This window comes from Lagenorhynchus albirostris, chromosome 1, assembly GCF_949774975.1.
Source record: "Lagenorhynchus albirostris chromosome 1, mLagAlb1.1, whole genome shotgun sequence".
Taxonomy (NCBI): Eukaryota; Metazoa; Chordata; class Mammalia; order Artiodactyla; family Delphinidae; genus Lagenorhynchus; species Lagenorhynchus albirostris.
The window spans coordinates 131915623-131934034 of record NC_083095.1 but is presented as its reverse complement, the minus strand read 5'-3'; the positions used below and the strand labels follow the sequence as shown (position 1 = coordinate 131934034).

The following is an 18412-nucleotide window of genomic DNA, read 5'->3' as shown; positions in this document are numbered from 1 at the left end:
GTATTTGAAGGCTTATCTAGAGAGTGTGCTTATCAATTTGTTGCCTTTATGAAGTGAAGAGAGAAAGTATCATCTGGGTATTCTCAAGATTTGCCCAGTGCAGTCTAATGAAATGGAAGGGTCATCAGAAATTTAAGTAGTTTAAATATTTAATTTTAAATAGTTTAGGATGTAAATTCTTTTTTTTTCTTTTTAAAATTTATTTATTTATGGCTGCGTTGGGTCTTTGTTGCTGTGCGCGGGCTTTCTCTAGTTGTGGCGAGTGGGGGGGCTACTCTTCGTTGTGGTGTGTGGGCTTCTCATTGTGGGGGCTTCTCATTGTGGTGGCTTCTCATTGTGGAGCATGGGCTCTAGGCACGCGGGCTTCAGTAGTTATGACACATGGACTCAGTAGTTGTGGCTTGCAGGCTCTAGAGTGCAGGCTCAGTAGTTGTGGCGTACAGGCTTAGTGCTCTGTGGCATGTGGGATCTTCCCAGACCAGGGATCGAACCCAGCATTGGCAGGCAGATTCTTAACCACTGTGCCACCAGTGAAGTCCCTAGGATGTAATTTCTGACAGGTTGTAAATATTGACTTTTTAAAAATAAATACAAAGTTTCTAAATGTAATAGCAAGTTGATGTTTCTAAAATATACAGATATATTTATTTTTTAAAATATTTATTTATTTGGCTGTGCTGGGTCTTAGTTGCGGCACGCAGTATCTTCATTGCGGCATGCATGATCTTTAGTTGTGGCGTGCGGGCTCTTGGTTGTGGCATGCGGGATCTAGTTCCCTGACCAGGGATCGAACCCGGGCCCCCTGCATTGGGAGCGTGGAGTCTTAACCACTGGACCACCAGGGAAGTCCTCAGATAACCTTTTTTTATATTAAAAAAGCCCTCTAGGATATGGATATGTATAAATGGTGTCTTACATTACTTGATTTTCAGATGTTAAGCCAATCTTGTGTTCCTGGAATGAATCCCATTGAGTCGTGGTGTATAATACTTTTTATATGTTGCTGAATTCAATTTGCTAGTATTAAGAATTTTTGTTGCATAGCGCAGGGATATCAGCTCGGTGCTTTGTGACCGCCTGGAGGGGTGGGATAGGGAGGTTGGGAGGGAGGAAGATGCAAGAGGGAAAAGATATGGGAACATATGTATATGTATAACTGATTCACTTTGTTATAAAGCAGAAACTAACACACCATTGTAAAGCAATTATACCCCAATAAAGATGTTAAAAAAAAAAAGAATTTTTGTGAACATCTCTATGTTCATGAGGGATATTGGTCTGAAGTTTCCTTTTCTTATGATGTCTTTGGCTGGCCTTGGTATTAGAGTAAAATTACCCTCATAAAGTGAGTTGGGCAATGTTCCTCTTCTTCTGTTTTCTAAAAGAGTTTATGTAGAATTGTTAATTATTTCTTTCTATGTATTTTATAGAATTTACCAGTGAAGTCCTCTGGGCCTGGGCTTTTCTTTGTAGGAAGATTTGGAATTACTAAATCAGTGTCTTTACTTGGTATAGGTCTATCCGGATTTTCTGTTACTTTTTGAGTCAGTTTTGGTAATTGTATCCTTCTGGGAATGTCCATTTCATATTTTTCCTTTTCCTTTTTGAACTTGTATCCATTCTATTTATCCCACAGAATTTTATCCTAAAACAGGAGTCAGCAAAGTTTTTCTGCAAAGGACCTGGTGGTAGGCTTTGTGGGCCATGTGGTCTCTGTCAGTACTACTAAGTTCTCCCATTGTAGTGCAAAAACAGCCACAGACCATAAGCAAACAGCTGTGCGTGGTTGTGTTCCAATACAACTTTATTGGTAGTGGGCCAGATTTGGTACGTGGGCCGTAGTTTTCTGACCCCTGTTTTAAAATAATAAATTTTATGCCTGAAAACCTTATTTGATAATCCAGTTATCTAGGCAGATCAGGTTTATGAAAGAGTAAGGTGGAAATGGATTCCCTTGCTTGCATATCTTTGTGTACCCCTAAGGATATGTGTATTCCAGTTTGTAGTTTTGTTCAGGTGTGATGGGAGGGGCCCTCACAGTATGATTTTCTAGGACCATAACTCGAATCCCCTATCTGGCCAGTATTCTTTCTGTGAAAAGGAGGTATCTGAGGGACTTCCCTTGGTGGTCCAGTGGTTAAGACTCTGCGCTTCCACTGCAGGGGACACAGGTTTGATCCCTGGTCAGGGAACTAAGATGCTGCATGCTGCGCCCAAAAAAAAAAAAACAGAGACATTTGAAATAAAATTTGCTGTATCGTAGAAATTGTATAGATTATCTCATTTAATCTTCACAGTGGTTCTGTGAGGTGGTGGTATAATTGGCATACAGTTGACTCTTGAACTATTGGGCCACCAACCCTCTGCAAAGTTGAAAATTCGAGTGTAATCTATAGTTGGCCCTCCATATACCTGGTTCTTCTGTATCTGCGGTTCTGCATCTCAGATTCAACCAACCGCCCATCGTGTAGTACTGTAGTATTTAGTAAAGAAAATTGGCGTTTAAGTGGCCTTGTGCCATTCAAGCCCATGTTGTTCAGGGTCAACTGTAATTCCCATTTTATAGTTGAGACGATTGAGACTCAGATTAGGATAATTTGCTTGTAATTCTGGCCTGTAATGTCTGACTTCAGAAGTCCGTGCCCTTTTCACTATGTTGCCTTTTGTGGAAGACAGGGGCCTAGTACTAGGGTTGTACTAGATGTTTTCTTTTCAGATCTCTGCCATTCCCAAGCTTTTGATTCTACAAACACCTTTCTACATAGATGTGTGGAAAAATACCTAGTTTTTCAGAAATCCGTAACTAACCACTCATCCGTTACTGTTGATTTAATTGTCCTTAGCAGACCAAGGGATTGCTTCTTGGATCTGAGTGCTGTGAGTTCTGTGTGATGTGGCAGATGAGATGGAAGTTTGTAGGTCTGTTATTGGCAAGTTGTCTTTGAATCATTTTGGCAACTACCTCAGTTGCATAATGGGTGGAAGACCATTTAGGTCTACCTGACTTATGTTACAAGAGAAATGATTCAGTAAAGTCTCATAGTGTGGCATTCGGTAGTCTGGAAATCCTGATAGTATTTGAGCAAAATCATCCCATATCTACTTCTGTGTGTGGTATGCCCAGCATAAATGGGTACATTTGTCCACCACAAAGACATATACAAAAATGTTTAATTTTTTATTCATAATGGCCCCCAAACTGGAAATAATCCAACTGTCTCTCAGCAGTAGAATGGATAAATATACTGAGGCATAGTTATATAATAGAATACTACATGGTGATGAATCTCACAGATGTAATATTGAGCAAAAGAATCCAGACACTTTAAAAGAGAACCTTTATGATTCCATTTGTATGAAGTTCAAAAACAGGCTAAATGAATCTTTTGTGGTAGATATCAGAATAATGGCTGCCTTTGTGGGAACACAGCGGAATCTTCTGGAGTGTTCAGAATATTGTGTCTTGATTGAGTGGTGGTTATTTGGGTAAATTAATATGTAAAAATTCATTGAGCTGTAAACTTAAAATATGTAGACTTACTATCTGTGTAATACCATGATAGAAAAGTAGAAGATAAAAAACAAAGATTGGTCTGCTTGGGAATTCCCTGGCGGTCCAGTGGTTAGGACTCTGCACTTTAACTGCTGAGGGCGAGGGTCGATCACTGGTCCGGTCACTAAAAATCCGCAAGCCACGCAGTGGGTCCAAAAAAAGAAAAAGATTGGTCTGTTTGTAGCTCCTAGATCATCTTCAGTGGTAGCTCTTCTTTTGACATGAAGGTGTTAGCCCTGTAATTGATGAAGCCTCCTCGCTTAGTGTGTTCATCTGATTAGAAACCCAGATGTTGGCATTCCACTTGTTTTATTTATTTGTTTATTTATTCAATTAATTTTTGGCTGTGTTGGGTCTTCACTGCTGAATGCGGGCCTTCTCTAGCTGTGGCAAGCAGGGGCCACTCTTTGCTGCGGTATGCGAGCTTCTCATTGCGGTGGCCTCTCCCGTTGTGGAGTATGGGCTCTAGGCACGCAAGCTCAGTAGTTGTGGCGCACGGGCCTAGTAGCTCCGTGGCACGTGGGATCTTCCCAGACCAGGGCTCAAACCTGTGTCCCCTGTGTTGGCAGGCGGATTCCCAACCACTGCGCCACCAGGGAAGGCCCTCCACTTGTTTTAGATTTACTGTTTTCATTTAATAAAGGAATTTTCTTTAAAACTATTAAAATTCTATTTAGTTATTATTAACATAATATAAACTTGAATGTTTAATATCAGTGTCTTAAAGATATATGTTGAATGAAGAAGTAAAAAGTCTTTTCACATCTGATTAATTTCTGGTATTTCTAAAATTCTTATTACAGCTCTTCATTCTGCATCTATCTAAAATAAGCATCAGGGACTTCCCTGGCGGTCCAGTGGTTAAGAATCCGCACTTCCACTGCAGCGGGCACGGGTTTGATCCCTGGTGGGGGAACTAAGATCTGGCATGCTGTGAGGTGCGGCCAAAAAAAAGAAAAAGGCAAAAGTAAAATAAGCATCAGAGTAGGATTATGATGGAGTATAAATGATAGGAAAGGAACTCCATACTTTTGTGACATTAAGTAGACAAAGGCCAATCAGGAAGGGGAAAATAAGCATAAAACATGTGTTTTATGTGCCTTTTACCATCATCAGTGTTGAAATTGTGTTGCATTAGAAGTTCACCTGATCTCTTAAATTCTTTGAGCTATATTGATAGCTGTTGCAACTCAGTGATGGGTATGTGGGGATCATTATGCTGTTCTATGTTTGGATATGTTTGAAATTTTCTATAATAAAATGTAAAAAAAAATTTATGGATGAGCCTGCTAATGCATTGTTTCTTTTATTTTCTGTTCTGTCAGCGCAGTTTTGTGATACTTGCTCAGTTAAATACTAGAGAACTACCTGAGTTTGTCTTTAGGTTTTTGTATTTCTAATGAGACATACTTTTTTTTTTTAACCACAGGAGTGCCTTTTTTGCTCCTTTAAATATATATATATATATATATATAGCTATTTTTCCTTTTTTAGACTCTGTTTTATGTAGGTATATTTCTGAAATTAATATTTGAAAACTGTTTAAAACGCTATTCTATTTCTTTTCTATTTTTCATGGGAAACACTAAGCCAGTGTTTCATTTTATACTTAGTGTTGTTATGTTTATATACTCATCTGCTATTTGCTGACTTCCTTCTGTGTGTAGGGCAGTGTTAGATTTCATATCTTACATAGGATTTTGCATAGGATATGCTTAGGGATATTGTATTTTTAGAACCATTTCCAAGGAGAGCCAAGGCATTTAAATCTAGAGTATTTAGATACTCTAGATTTTGAGTGATTAACCTCTGTCAGATTTATTATATCTAATTCATTCATTGATTGGATTAATATTTATTGAGTTCCTCTTCCATTCTAGGCAGAACAAAACAGACAAGGTCCCTTGCCCTGGTGGAGCTTACATTCTAGTGGGGTAACACATGCAACATAAACAAATAAGATAATTCATATGGTGAGTCATTTTGGAATCATAACAGAAAGTGTTGGAGAGTGATGGGGAGTAGCTGCATTAAATTGGATAGCCAGGGAAGGCCTCTTTGGGGTGGTGACATTTTAGCAGATACCAGAAAGAAAAGATAGAACTAGCTGTTCACAGAGCTGGGGCAAGAGTGTTCTGAGAATACCTGGTGCAAAGTTTTGGAGGGAACAAACTTGATATGTTTGAGGAAGAGTAAGAAGGTTAGTGTGTCTGGAGAACAGGGGGAAGGGAGTGGTGAGAGATGAAGCTGTCTGTAGAGGTTAGCAGAAATCAGATCATGTAGGGCCTACAGTCCATGGAAAGGAAGTTATTAAGCAGAATCATGACAAGTGATTTACATTTTAAAATTTGCTCTGGCTGCTTTGTAGAGAAAGAATTGGAGGGGCAGAAGTGGAAGCAGAGATACTAGTTAGAGGTTTCCTGTAATTACGAGATGATGGTGACTTGGACTAGGAAGGTGGTAGTGGAGCTGGAGAGAAATAGACCTATCTTTGAGGTGGTGACAATAGGATTTGTTGATTAATTGAAAGTATGGGATGAAGGACAAGAAAGGAATCAAGGATGACTTCTGACTCTTTTTTTTTTTCTTTTTTTGCCTAAGCAGTGTAGTGGATATTGGTGCCATTTATTAAGATGGGAAAAGCTTGGGAAGGAACAAATTGGGGGATGTTGAGTGTGGGGCTAAAGAAATCAAAAATTCTATTTTGGGCATTTATGAGATGCCTGACAGACATCTTTGTAGGAACTGTCCAATGTGTGAGTTTTCATCTTTACGTTTATGGAAAACCTTGCTAGGAAGTTAATCTTATTGGAGGAATGGCTAAATATTCTGTGGCATTATATAGTGCTTATGTTGGCTACATATACTTTTCCTCCTTTTTTATTGAGATATGGTTTACATACAATAAAAATGCACAGACGTTAAATGCCCAATTCAGTGAGTTTTGATAGATGTGTACATCCTTGTAACTACTGCATCAGTAAAAACATAGAACATTTTCATTTCAGGAGGCACAGAAAGAGGCCTCTGTGCCTCTTTCTAGTCAGTTTTCCACCCTATAGGCAAACACGTCTGATTTTTCTCACTATAAAGTAGTGCATCTTGTAGAAATTCTTATAAATAGACTCATATAAATGTATCTGTATGACTTCTTTCAGTTTTTGAAAATCATCTGTGTTGTAGCATAAGTAATTTGTTCCTTTTTATTGTCCAGTAGTGTTCTGTTGTATAATTACACCATCATTGTTTCCTCTCTTCTCCTTGTTTCCAGTTTTCGGATATTGTGATAATGTACTTTGTACATGTGTGTACAAGTCTTTTTGTGAATATATGTTTTTATTTCTCCTGTGTAAATCCTAGGAATGAAGTTTTGGATCACAGGTCTGTGTTTAATATTGTAAAAAACTGCCAAACTTTTCCAAAGTGCTTGTATCATTTTACACGATCAGCAGTGTAAGAGAGTTCCAGTTGCTTCACATTGTCATACACATTTGGTGCTTTCAATTTTGATCCATACTAGTGGGTGTAGTATCCTCTGTTGGTTTTTTCCCAATTTAATTTTTTTTTTATTGTGGTGAAGTATACATAAAATTTATCATTTTAACCATTTTTAAGTGTACAGTTCAGTGACATTAGGTGCACTCACATTGTTACGCAACCATCACCATCATCTGTCTCTAGAACTTTTTCATCATAGCTAACTGAAACTCTGTTCCCATTAAATAGTAACACCCCGTTTCCTGCTCCCCCAACCCCTGGCAAACACTGTTCTACTTTCTGTCTCTGTGAGTTTGACTGTTGTAAATTCTTCATATAAGTGGAATCATACAAGATTTGTCCTTTTGTGTCTTATTTCACTTAGTATAATGTCTTCAAGGTTTATCTGTGTTGTAACATATATCAGAACTAACTTCCTTTTTAAGACTGAATGATATTCCATTTTACGTGTATAGCGTGTTTTGTTTATCCATTCGTCCATCATGGATGTTTGGGTTGTCTCGTGTGTGTGTGTGTGTGTGTGTGTGTGTGTGTGTGTGTGTGTGTGTGTTTAATATTTATTTATTTGGCTGCACCAGGTCTTAGTTGTGGCACGCGGGATCTTCATTGCCACGTGCAGGATCTTTAGTTGTGGCTTATGGGATCTTTAGTTGCGGTGTGCGGGAGATCTAGTTTCCTGACCAGGGATCGAACCCAGGTCCCCTGCATTGGGAACACGGAGTCTTAACCACTGGACCAGGGAAGTCCCTCATTGTATTTTAATTTACATTTCTCTGATAATTAATGATAATTGAACAGCTTTTCATATGTTTATTGGCTATTCATATAACTTCTTTTGCCTACTTTTAAAAAAATGTGGTGTTTCCTTTTTATTCCTGATTTGTAAGCATTCCTTATATATTCTGGATACAAGTTCTTTATCAGATATATCTATTGTGAATATGTTCTCCTTGACTGTGACTTACCTTTTCTTTTTTTCGTTTCTTGTTTTGGGGTGATTGTAAAAGAAGAGGGCAGAAACATCTTTTTGCCATCATAAATTTGAGAGTTTTCTTGAAATGCTTGGCTGCCAGGGAGGTAGCCTTCACTGGAATGATTTTGAGATGGGGCTAGATTATATGGAATACCTTCCTAAATATTTTATTACAGTACCTTTGTTTTAAATTTATGACTGTCTTAACCCATCCAGAGAATGATTTGGTTTGGGAAAAAGTGGAAAATAATTTAGTTTGAAAAAAAGAGTTTTCTGCTCTGGAGTATTGTAATGAAAGCTAGGTGGCTTTACCTTTTGACTGACTGAGGCTCTATCCTGAGAAAATTATTTAAGACAAGCACTGAATGAAATTGATCATTGCTGCACTGCATTGTGAAAAATGGAATTATCTAAATGCCCATTGAGAAAAAAACTGTGATATGTGAATGCAGTGGAATATGTACAGCATGGAAAATATGCCATTTTACTAAGAAGCTGCCTTTATGCTCTGGTTACAAGTATGTAAAATATCCATTATAATCTCTCTGTTGTAAATTCCCCATCTGTAAAATGGGATAGTAAGGTAGCTGCCTCATAGGGTTGTCATGATGATTGAAGGAAAGAATGCCCCTAAAGTTTTAGCTCGTTCCTGAGACATAGTAAGTGTGCAATAAATGCTAGCTGCTGCTGCTCTTACACAATGTGATGGTATGTGTATAAAGGCTGTGGGATTATGTGTGTTCCATTAACCTTTTGTTTTCTTAATGGTGATTCCCCCCCTTTCTGTTACCTACTATATTAAATCATCACCAAATTTAAACCATCACCTATATAGGTTTTGAATCTGTCATCTTCTTTCCATCTTCATTGCTTCTGCCTATGCCAGCTTACCACCATCTCTTAAATGGGCTGCTCTAGTTGCCTCCCAGCTGGTCTCCTGCATCTTTTTTATACCTCTTCCAACTTGTATTCTTTAATGATGACTTTTGATGAGCAAGACTTTAAAATTGTGATGAAATCTAATTCATCAGATTTTTTCTTTTATGATTAGTACTTATTTGTGTTTTGGCTAAAGAAATCTTTCTCTGCCCTAAGGTCACTAAAATATTCTATTTTTTTGTTTTCCCAGTAGCTTTAGTTTTAGCTTTTATGTTTAGATAGTTTATTTCAAATTAATTTTTTTGTATCTATGTGGGATAAGACTAGACCGTTATTTTTTTCTCATATATATCCAGTTGTTCTAGCACCGTTTACTGAAAAATACTTTTTGATTTTTCCATTGATTTATCTTGGTACCTTGATCAGAAGTCAGTTGACCATGTGTGTGTAGGTCTATTTCTGGACTCTGTTCTGTTGATCTAGTTGTCTATCCTCGCACCAATACCACACTGATTTTCTATAGCTTTATAGTAAAACTTGAAAGAAGATAGTGTAAAACAACTACCTCTCTGTTTTTCTTTTATATGATTATTTTGGCTACTTTAAGTATTTTGCATTTCCATATAGATTTTAGGACCAGTTTTTCAGTTTCTCCAAAAAGGCCAGCTGGGATTTTTATTAATATTTGTATTTGATCCACAGATCAACTTGGGGAGAATTGACAACCTTAAGCTCTTCAGTCTGTGAATGTGGTACATCTCTCCATTTATTTAGATCTTCTTTTAATTTTTCTCAGCAGTCTTTCAGTTTTTATCATAGAGGTCCTGCCCATTTTTCATTAGATTTATTCCTAAGTATTTTGGTTTTTAATACTATTATAAATAGTATTTTAAAATTTCATTTTCAGTTGTTTGTTGCTATTATATAAAATACCGTTGTTTATTTTATATTGAGCATGTATCCTGTGATCTTGCTAAAGTCATACTAGTAGGATTTTGGGGGGGTACATTCCTTAGGGTTTTCTACATGCACAGTCAATAATACAGCTTACAAATAAAGATAACTTTACATCTTCCTTTCCAATATTTATGCTTTTTATTTCTTTTTCTTTTTTTATTTCACTGGCTAGGACCTAAATATAGTGTTGAATAAGAAGCAGAAGTGGCGAGAGTGGACATTCTTGCCTTGTCCCAGTCTTGCGGGGGAAAGAATTCATTGTTTCACCATTAGTATGATGTTAGCTTTAATTGTTTTGTAGATGCCACTGCCCCTTTTTTATATCATGGATGGATGTTGAATTTTGTCAGATTATCTTTCTACATGTATTGACATGACCATCCATGATTTCCCATTTACTTTGTTAATGTGGTGGAAGACGCTGATTTTTTAAAAAAATTGACCTTTTTATTTGAGGTAACTAGATTCATATGCACTTGTAAGAAATAATAGAAATTCTATATACCCTACCTGTTTTTCCCCATTGGTGACGTCTTGCAAAAGTATAGCACAATATCACTACCAGGATATTGACATTGATATGGTCAAATATAGAATGTTTCCATTACTACAAGGATCCCTCATGTTGCTCATTTATAGTCATCCCTGTTTTCTTCCTGCCTCCCAGCACTTCCCTCACCCCTGGGAACCACTAATCTCTTCTCCATTTCTATAGTTCTTTCAAGAATATTACACAAATGGAATCATACAGGATGTAATCTTTTGGGGTTGGCTTTTTTTCACTTTTTCTCCCTGGCATGAATATACCACAGTTTGTTTCACTATTCACACATGGAAGGTCATCTAGGCTGTTCCAGTTTGAGGCTATTAGGAGTAAACCTGATATGAACATTCATGTACAGGTTTTCATGTGAACTTAAGTCTTCCTTTCTCTGAGATAAATGACCAGTCATGCAGTTGCTGGGTCACGTAGGAGTTGCATGTTTAGATTTTTTATAAATTGCCAAATTGTTTTCCAGAATGGCTGCACCATTTAGTAGTCCTGTCAGCAATGTGTGAGTGTATGAGTAAACCAGTTTTTCCACATCCTTGCTCGCACTTGGTGTTACTGTTTTTCATTTTAGCCATTCTGGTGGATATGTAGTGATATCTCATTGTGATTTTAGTTTGTATTTCCCTAATGGTTAATGATGTTGAATATCTTTTCATATATTTATTTACCATCCGTATATCTTCTTTGTTGAAACGTCATTTTGTGTCTTTTACCCATTATGGATTGGATTGTTTGGGGGTTTTTTTACCATTGAGTTTTGAGAGTTCTTTTTTTAAAAATGTTTATTTATTTATTTATTTGGCTGTGCCGGGTCTTAGTTGTGGCACACGGGATCTTTGTTGCAACATGCGGGATCTTTAGTTGCAGCACACAGGATATTTAGTTGCGGCATGCAGGATTTTTAGTTGTGGCATGTGGGATCTTTAGTTGCAGCATGAGGGATCTTTAGTTGCAGCATGCGAACTCTTAGTTGTGGCATGCGGGATCTAGTTCCCTGACTAGGGATTGAACCTGGGCCCCCTGCATTGGGAACACGGAGTCTTAGCCACTGGACCACCAGGGAAGTCCTGAGAGTTCTTTATATATTCTAGATACTAGTCATTTGTCCTTGTCAGATAATGCAGTTTGCAAATATTTTCTGCCAGTCTGTAACTTGTCTTTTTTATCCTCCTAACAAGGATCCTCTTGCAGAGCAAAAGTTTTTAATTTTCAAGAAGTCCATCTGATCGGTTTCTCTTTTAATGGATCAAGTTTAAGAGCTTTTTGCCTTACCCTAGATCCTGAAGGCTTCTCTTATGCTTTTCCTAAAAGTTTTATAGTTTGACATTTTACATTTAAGTCCATGACCCATTTTGAGTAAATGTATATATAAATTATGAGATTTAGGTCAGTGTTCATTTTCTACTGATGGATATCCATTTATTCCATCACCGTTCGTTTTTTTTGTTTTTTTTTTTTTTGCGGTACGCGGGCCTCTCACTGTTGTGGCCTCTCCCGTTGCGGAGCACAGGCTCCGGATGCGCAGGCTCAGCGGCCATGGCTCACGGGCCCAGCCGCTCCGCGGCATGTGGGATCTTCCCAGACCGGGGCACGAACCCGTGTCCCCTGCATCGGCAGGCGGACTCCCAACCACTGCGCCACCAGGGAAGCCCCGTTCGTTTGTTTTAACAACCAAAGCAAGGTATAATTGTATTCTTTCACTGGAGGATATGAAGCCTGATATAGTTATTAAATTAAGTATCAATGTTATTTTATTTTAAAAAATATTTATGTTCTGCTGCTTGAGTCATCAAAGAAGATTGTCTTAATTCTCTTCTGTTGACTTAAAAATTATTCTTGAATTTTTTTTTTTTTAAGTTTTTGGCTGCATTGGGTCTTTGCTGTGTGAGGGCTTTCTCTAGTTGTGGCGAGTGGGGGCTACTCTTCGTTGCAGTCTGTGAGCTTCTCGTGTGGTGGCTTCTCTTGTTGCGGAGCATGGGCTCGAGGTGCGTGAGCTCAGTAGTTGTAGCATGCGGGCTTCAGTAGTTGTGGCACGTGGGCTCAGTAGTTGCAGCGTCTGGGCTCTAGGGCTCACAGCCTTCAGTAGTTGTGGCGTGTGGGCTCAGTAGTTGTGGCTCACAGGCTCTAGAGCTCAGGCTCTAGCAGTTGTGGTGAACGGGCTTAGTTGCTCTGCCAGCTGTGGGATCTTCCCCCGTGTCATGTGGGATCTTCCCAGCCCAGGGATTGAACCCGTGTCCCCTGCATTGGCAGGTGGATTCTTAACCACTGCACCACCAGGGAAGTCCCTATTCTTGCATTTTTTTTTTTTTTTTTTTTTTTTTTTTTTGCGGTACACGGGCCTCTTGCTGCTGTGGCTTCTCCCGTTGCAGAGCACAGGCTCCGGACGTGCAGGCTCAGAGGCCATGGGCCACGGGCCTAGCCGCTCCGCGGCATGTGGGATCTTCCCGGATCGGGGCACAAACCCATGTCCCCTGCATTGGCAGGCGGACTCTCAACCACTGCGCCACCAAGGAAGCCCTTGAATATTTTATATACTTGTTTTATAGTCTATATTATATTTTGATATAATAAAATTACCTCTATGGAGAATTATAGTAATATATATTGTTTGTGAGTTGTACCCTGTATGTATGGACATGAATTAAATAAATCTCTTTCTGTGTTTTTGCCTTAATTTTTAATGTTTTTTTTGTTTTGTTTTGTTTTTTTGCGGTACGCGGGCCTCTCACTGTTGTGGCCTCTTCCGTTGCGGAGCACAGGCTCCGCTCCGCGGCATGTGGGATCTTCCCGGACCGGGGCACGAACCCGTGTCCCCTGCATCGGCAGGCGGACTCTCAACCACTACGCCATCAGGGAAGCCCTTGCCTTAATTTTTTATGACATTTCTGTTGCAACCCTTTTGTTTCTTTTCTCTTTTTTTTGGCCACATTGGGTCTTTGTTGCTGCACGCAGGCTTTCTCAGTTACAGCGAGTGGGGGCTACTCTTCATTGTGGTGCACAGGCTTCTCACTGCGGTGGCTTCTCTTGTTGGGGAGTATGGGTTCTAGGCGCGTGGGCTTCAGTAGTTGTGGCTAATGGGCTCTAGAGCGCAGGCTCAGTAGTTGTGGCGCATGGGCTCAGTAGCTCTGCGGCATGTGGGATCTTCCCAGACCAGGGCTCAAACCCGTGTCCCCTTCATTGGCAGGCGGATTCTTAACCACTGCGCCACCAGGGAAGCCCAATCATTGGTTTTAAACCTTTCATCTTTTCTAATATAAGCATTTATATTAGAAATAGATAAATATATAAATTTCCCTTCAAACACTATTTTAAGTGCATCCCATAAATGTTGATATGTTATATTTTCATTTTCATTGAGTTTGAACTGTTTTCTGTTTTTTGGCCACGTGGCATGGCGTACAGGATCTTAGTTCCCCGACAAGGGATTGAACCCACGCCCCCTGCAGTGGAAGCACAGAGTCTTAACCACTGGACTGCCAGGGAAGTCCCGAATTTGAACTGTTTTCTAACTGCCCTTTTGATTTCTTCTTTGACCCATAGGTTATTTAGAAATGTCTTGCTTAATTTCCAGATATTTTGCAATATTTGAAATATCTTATTATCAACTTCAAATTTAATTCTGTTATGAACAAAGAGCATACTCTGATTTCAGTCCTTTGAAATGAATTGATACTAGTTTAAGGCCCAGCATGTGTTGGTGGACTTGAAAAGAATGTTATTCTGTAGTTAGGTGTAGTGTTCTCTAATGCCTTCAGTCAGCTTTTTTAAAAAAAAATTTTGTCCACAATTTTTCATTGTCATCAGCAAGAGGGTTAGTCTGATACGAGCTACTGTGACATTACCAACATTATTTTTTTATATATTATTTCTTATTTATTCTCTTTGAAAACATTCTGCTGGAAGATATATTAAAATATAATGTTATATGGGCTTCCCTGGTGGCGCAGTGGTTGAGAGTCCGCCTGCCGATGCAGGGTACACGGGTTCGTGCCCCGGTCTGGGAAGATCCCACATGCCGCAGAGCTACTGAGCCCATGCGCCACAACTACTGAGCCTGCGCTCTAGAGCCCATTAGCCAGCCCATTAGCCAGCGGCCCATTGGCCGCTGAGCCTGCGCGTCTGGAGCCTGTGCTCCGCAACGGGAGAGGCCACAACGGTGAGAGGCCCACGTACCGCAAAAAAAAAAAAAAAAAAATATATATATATATATATATATATATATATATATATATATATATATATATATATACATATAATGTTATAAAACAAGTGATAGTTTTTGTGATATGATGTCCAGGTAAATATCCAGTGCATGTGGTTTAAAGCAGTTGTAAGATCTATATATATAATGGTATTGCTTATTCATTAGTATGCTTACTCCTACTAAAAAAAAAAGCTTTATTTTTTATGCTTGATTACCTCAATTAAGGATATGATAGAATATATATTATTAAGAACACCTGGTACAGACCTGGTATAATGTTTGGTGAATTTTATTAAAGATTTATCTTTTTCTCAAGGTACACTACATTGTTTCTTCTCTCCACGGCGGTCTCACATCTGAAACATGGCTGCGGATTGGCTGGGCAGTATTGTGTCCATCAACTGTGGAGATAGCTTGGGTGTCTATCAGGGAAGAGTATCAGCAGTGGATCAGGTCAGCCAGACCATTTCTCTCACCCGGCCTTTCCACAATGGAGTGAAGTGCCTTGTGCCAGAAGTCACTTTCAGGTGAGTATCCTGATTCTTCCAAATCCAGTCTGGTGATCTGTGGAGCTTGACCTAGGTCTCATTGCCAGTATTCTCTTGCATAGGGCTACTTTTGAGTAGAGTCTTATCAGGGGTGAGATTTTGCAATCTTAGATCTTATAGTTCTACTGTTTCAGCAGAGACTTTGTGTCATAATTAGCTTTCAGCTAATGATTCAGGGTTTGTGAAACATTTTTCTTGTCTCTGCCAAACATGCAATATTATATTTAAATGCGTCAAATTCAGAATAATATTTCTGTTTTCTGGTTTCAGATTTCCTTTCTCAGTTTTGTATTATTTGTGCTTTCTTACATCTAAGGTCTTTATTGATCCCCCCACCCCACCATGTAACTATCTCTCTTTGTAGATTTATATTATTTATCTCCAGAGGCACACTGTAGCCAGTAGCTGAAGTTCTTAGCTACAGGAATGTATTTTTCTTAGTGTTTGCTAACAGATCTCAACCTTAGATGTCTCCACATCCTTCTTTTCACAAGTTTGACAGAAACCTCCCTTTCTTATGTTTTTTTGTTTTTTTTTTAAAAAAAGAGACTGTCTGGCAAGAGCTTCCTTGACTTCCTAAACAGCATCCACATGTAACCTTTTCTGTAGGTGTATCCATTCTTATTGCTTATCTCCTCTGAAGTCTTCATGGAAGAAATATCCTTTGTGTTCAGGGCTAACCTTATCGCACGTATGCTTTATGTGCTATCCTTTTCTATCTCCTTTGAGGCCCTACTTCTTTTCTTTTGTGTCCTCACTTGCAACCTTTATACTGTCTCTTTTCTCTTTGCTTTCTAACATTCCCAGGCCTTCCCCCATAGTAAAAACACTCCCCCCTGCCCCCCCTACACACACACCTTGCATTTGCCACTAAGTATTGCCCTGTCATTTCCCTTCTCTTTGTACTCATAATTCTTTTCAGAGCAAAATACAGTTGACCCTTGAAAAATGAGGAGGTTAGGGCGCCAACTGCCTGCGCCATCGACAGTCTAGGTATAACTTTACATTTGACCCTGAGTATCCATGGTTCTGTCTCTGCAGATTCAACCAACCATGGATCATGTGGTACTATAGAATGTGTTTAGTGGGAAAAAAAAATCCATGTATAAGTGGACCTGCACAGTTCAAACTGTTGTTCAAGGGTCAACTGTAGTCTGCTTTCGTTCCTTTTGTGACCTAGTCCCTCTAGGCCCTCCCTACTCCACCATTGTCTTTTTTCCAACTTTACCATCTTGCTGAAGTAGCTTTTGCCAAGTGCCAAACTCAGTGGAGTGTCTCAATTCTAATCTTATTCAAATGTGCCCTAACTGTTGGAATGGCCTCTTCTTTTAGTTTCTTTGTCACCCTTTGGGTTTTCTTGCCATGTATTCCTCCATTCCTTTATACACCTTCCCCCACCCCACACCCCCAGATTCCTTTTCTTCTCAGTTTCTAAGATGGGGTTAGTCAAAGTTCTATCTGTGGTTCTTTTCTGAGTCTGTATTCTCTTTAGACAGTCTTATGGGTATCTTCTTACACATTAGTGAGATCCCAAATCTTTAATTTAGACCCATTATGTGAGTTCCATACACTTTAATTTAATTGTCTACTGGTCATTTCCAGGTGGATATCCCACAGAATATCCTAAATTTAAGATTTTCAAAGCTGAGCTCATTATGTTATCTGCAGATTTCTTCCTCCCAAGGTGTACCCTTAATTAGTGACTAACGACACCTTTCACCCAAGTTAGAAGCTTAGGAGTCATAATAAATTCTTTCTCTTCATCCTCATGTTCAGTTAGTTACCAAATTCTGTGGATTCCAAATGTTATTTGGTTCTGTCCTCCCCTCTCTCTTTGCACTGTCACTTGCCCTGTTCATCCCCTCTTATTTCTTGCCTCATCTCCTAACTGGTGACCCTGCGTCTAGTTTCTCCACCTTCCTTACAGCCACCAGGAAAATCCAGTGTGATTATGATCTGATCCCTAATTTCCTCCACAGCCTTAGCTCCTAATGGCCCTCCATAAGCATTCTACTCTTTAGTAACACTGTGACATTTGCAGGTCCTCAAATGGCCCAAATTTTCTCAATCTCTGAGCCTTGGCCTAAGATGCCCCGCTCCCTACCATACTCTGCTTGGCCAACTCTTATTTTCCTTCCGCCACCAGACTTAGCTTAAGTGCTTCATCCATCTCTGCCAGACTCGCATATATTTTGCTTTGGGGAGCTCTAGTCCCCTGTACATACGTCTGTCATAGTATTGAACACTTTTGATTACCTACTTGAATTTTCTGCTGACTAGACTGTGAGTTCCTTGTGGGCATGTAATGCTTTTCATAGCTATATACCCCACTCCTAGTACAGGGCTTACCATATAGTAAGTACTCTGTGTATACCTATCGGATGAGCAGGTGAGTGAATGAATGAAAAAAAACTATTAAGCAGTCTAGAAGTCTAAGATGTTAATGATAGTTTTGTGATTAACAATAGATCTCTATATTTTTTACTGAAGTATAGTTGATTTACAATGTTGTGCTAATTTCTACTGTACAGCAGAGTGACTCGGTTATACATATGTATACAGTCTTTTTTATATTCTTCTCCATTATGGTCTATCCCAGGACACTGAATATAGTTCCCTGTGCTTTACAGTAGGACCTTGTCCATACATTCTAATAGTTTGTATCTCCTAACCCCAAACTCCCCCTCCATCCCTCCCCCTCCCCAACTCCCCTTTAACAATAGGTCTCTTTAAAGGCCAGTGCTGTGTCAGTTGAATGTCAGTGGCTGAGCCTTGTCTTTAAGTGCTCTACTACCTTTTCTAGGTTTTGCCTCTGATGACTCATTGAAATGCAGCCCTGCAAAGGTGTAGCTGGTTGCTCTTGATCCCAGTTACATGTCTGTTATCACTATTATAGTTTTGAGACTTGGACTCTTTTGTATATTTCAGGGCAGGTGACATAACGGAATTAAAAATTCTGGAGATACCAGGTCCTGGAGAAAACCAACATTTTGGAGACCTTCATCAGACAGAATTAGGCCCCTCTGGTGTTGGGTGCCAAGTAGGTATCAATCAGAATGGCACGGGCAAGTTGGTCAAGAAGCCAGCCTCTTCCAGCAGTGCCCCTCAGAACATCCCTAAGAGGACAGATGTGAAGAGCCAAGATGTTGCAGTCTCTCCCCAGCAGCAGTGCTCAAAGAGCTATGTGGACAGGCACATGGAATCCTTGACTCAGTCCAAAAGTTTCCGTCGTCGGCACAACTCTTGT

The 18412-nt window shown here is 39.4% G+C and overlaps 1 protein-coding gene across 3 annotated transcripts in view; it reads left to right on the top strand.

Moving 5' to 3' along the window:
• Positions 1–18412, top strand: part of EDC3 (enhancer of mRNA decapping 3) — a 51786-nt gene that overhangs the window by 1930 nt on the left and 31444 nt on the right. For 2 of the 3 annotated variants that reach the window (XM_060153910.1, XM_060153914.1), the window contains 2 exons: positions 14934–15144; positions 18094–18410. In XM_060153910.1, the coding sequence (XP_060009893.1) occupies positions 14981–15144; positions 18094–18410 (481 nt within the window). In that variant the 5' untranslated portion in view covers positions 14934–14980. Of the gene's footprint in view, positions 1–14807; positions 15145–18093; positions 18411–18412 lie in introns of those variants that run through there. The other variant, XM_060153902.1, reaches the window with a different exon arrangement.